This window comes from Debaryomyces fabryi (genome assembly GCF_001447935.2).
Source record: "Debaryomyces fabryi strain CBS 789 chromosome Unknown contig00344, whole genome shotgun sequence".
Lineage (NCBI taxonomy): Eukaryota > Fungi > Ascomycota > Pichiomycetes > Serinales > Debaryomycetaceae > Debaryomyces > Debaryomyces fabryi.
The window spans coordinates 1-2,645 of record NW_015385769.1 but is presented as its reverse complement, the minus strand read 5'-3'; the positions used below and the strand labels follow the sequence as shown (position 1 = coordinate 2,645).

Genomic DNA, 2,645 nt, shown 5'->3' with positions numbered 1-2,645 from the left:
AGGACCATCCTAGTCCAGGTAAAGGAAGAGGTGCCCCAGAATATGATGTTCTTGAAGGGGAGATTGACCCAGATACTTTAGTCCCTGTCGCCTCGCAATCCATGCAAATTGCTCCGTTTGATGTATGGTATTACCCTGATTACAACTTCATTTCAATTCACAACAAATTAGTTACAACGATGAATACTTATACCGGTGGCCCTTTGCAGCAAGCCGTTTCTGGTACAACAACCTTGAATCACTCATGGTATTCAGAAGGAATTGGGAAACATTTTCAAGTATATGGGTACGAGTATCTAAATGATGATGATGATGGATACTTGACATGGTATGTCGGGGAGGACCCAACAGTAACAGTCGAGGCTGCAGCCTTGGGGCCTAATGGAAACGTAGGCCGCAGATTGATGTCAAAGGAACCAATGTCAATAGTCATGAATTTTGGTATTTCAAATAACTGGGCCTATATTGACTGGAACTCTTTAAATTTCCCCCTTACCATGAGTATTGATCATGTCCGAGTGTATCAACCGGAAGATGCTATCAATTTAACTTGTGATCCCGACGATTATCCAACTCTTGAATACATCCAAGCACATCCGAAGGCATATCAAAATAATAATCTTACAACCTGGGAAGAAACCGAATATGATTACCCCAAAAATTCCTTGGTCCATGGTTGCTGATTATAAATATTTCATTAACATTTCAATTCTCTACCATTACAGCCTCTTTAATTCCACAAGGCTTCTAAGCGTTTCTAATTCATTGAGTGCGTGTCCCCTATTCTTCTCACTCACACAATCCTACTAGGATCTTTATAGACAATCTATATTTAATGTAATTTAATGTATTTCAACACTGGTGTTTCAAATCATAACTTTCTATTCATGTATCATATTAACTGATTGTGTAAATAGTAAAATACTCGGATAATTATACTTCTATAGTTAGTAATTGCTATTAGAATTCTAAGGTTACACATATTCATGTATGTTATATGCGAGATTTTGATCACCGAAAGCATAATTATGCCCGTTACTCTCCAATTGACCAGAAATCATAATCATTTTCTATTTCGGGATATTCACGTTCGTAACCATGCATCACTCATAATCGCATCACTTGTAGTATATATCCATACACCCATACTATATTCAAGCATATCAGCAACCAGAATATGTAATATTGGTTGCACGTCATTAAACATCCATACATCATATAATATCTCATATCACTAGTTCAGCATCCGTCAAAACAAGCATCTCAAATAGATTTTCCGTCAATATAATTTTTTTCTATCATAATATAACATTATTACGATACAGATATATTGTGAACTAAATACATCACGGAAAGCAAGTTGGAATATACGTTACAATCATTAAAATAAAACTACTGCTAAATCATGGGCCAAAGAGATTTGACAGAGAATGTGCCATACAATAGGGAGCCCGAAGTTGAAAATCCATTCATTTCGCCAATAGACGAAGAAAGCTCTTATGATCTGAATCAGGATTTAACACCGAGCCAACTGGAAGATTATAACCCCATAAATACAAACGATCCTAATTACGGAGGAACATTCGACAATTATAATGGATATTACTCGAATAACGGGACATCATCGAACTTGTTGTCGAATGATGGAACATTTGAAGATACTCTGGGCGTCCGTAACTCTACGGGAATTGGTAGGGTAGGTTCGTCGCGAAATTTATATGTGCCACCAGAGTATGATAGATATCCGTCAATGGCGGGTTCACGAGCAGTGTCATCAACATCTCTCTCATCAGATATGTATAATAGCACGCAAAACCTTCGTAACCTGCAAAATTTACCTGAATCAGAAAGAGACGACTCTTCAATATCTAACAAGTCGGCAAACCCACTTGTTGAGACCGACTTCAGTCCATTCGGAGGATATCCCGCGACATCTTTTCCTTTGCATATAGACGAGAAGGAACCTGATGATTATTTGCACAACCCAGATCCTATTGCTGATGCGAAATATGACAAGAATAGATTCATATATGATTTAAAGAATATTGATAGAAGGTCTTTGGGTGGATTATTAGGAATCATTTTCATGTTGTTGGCAGCTATTGTTGTTTTTATTTTGTTGCCTGTGTTAACATATTCTGGTGTTACTGAGCCATATACTCCTGAGAGTTATGAAATATTGACTTCATACCGATATCCCTTGTTGAGTGCTATCAGAACTGATTTGGTTGATCCAGATACTCCTGAAACAGCTTTAACTAGAAAGGCTAATAACGGAGATACATGGAAGTTAGTCTTCTCCGACGAATTTAACGCAGATGGCAGAACGTTCTATGATGGTGATGATCAGTTCTTCCAGGCTGTTGACATATGGTACGGAGGTACTCAGGATTTGGAATACTATGATCCAGATGCTGTGTCGACTGCTAACGGTACTTTGAACTTGAGAATGGATGCATACAAGAACCACGATTTGTTTTACAGATCTGGTATGGTTCAAAGTTGGAATAAATTTTGTTTCACTCAAGGGTTACTAGAAATTTCTGCCAGGTTGCCAGGTTATGGTAATGTATCAGGATTATGGCCAGGTTTATGGACTATGGGTAACTTAGGACGTCCTGGATATATGGCTAGTACTGAAGGTG

General features: G+C 38.0%; 2 protein-coding genes across 2 annotated transcripts; both read left to right on the top strand.

The window, feature by feature from the left end:
* On the top strand, positions 1-683 carry AC631_05923 (uncharacterized protein; the record flags this gene model as incomplete). Its single annotated transcript, XM_015614752.1, has 1 exon — positions 1-683. A coding segment is annotated over one exon (683 nt), but the record flags the coding sequence as incomplete, so codon positions are not given.
* A 722-nt stretch (positions 684-1,405) lies between these two features.
* AC631_05922 (uncharacterized protein) lies at positions 1,406-2,642 on the top strand (the record flags this gene model as incomplete). Its single annotated transcript, XM_015614751.1, has 1 exon — positions 1,406-2,642. A coding segment is annotated over one exon (1,237 nt), but the record flags the coding sequence as incomplete, so codon positions are not given.
* Between the last annotated feature and the right edge of the window lie 3 nt (positions 2,643-2,645).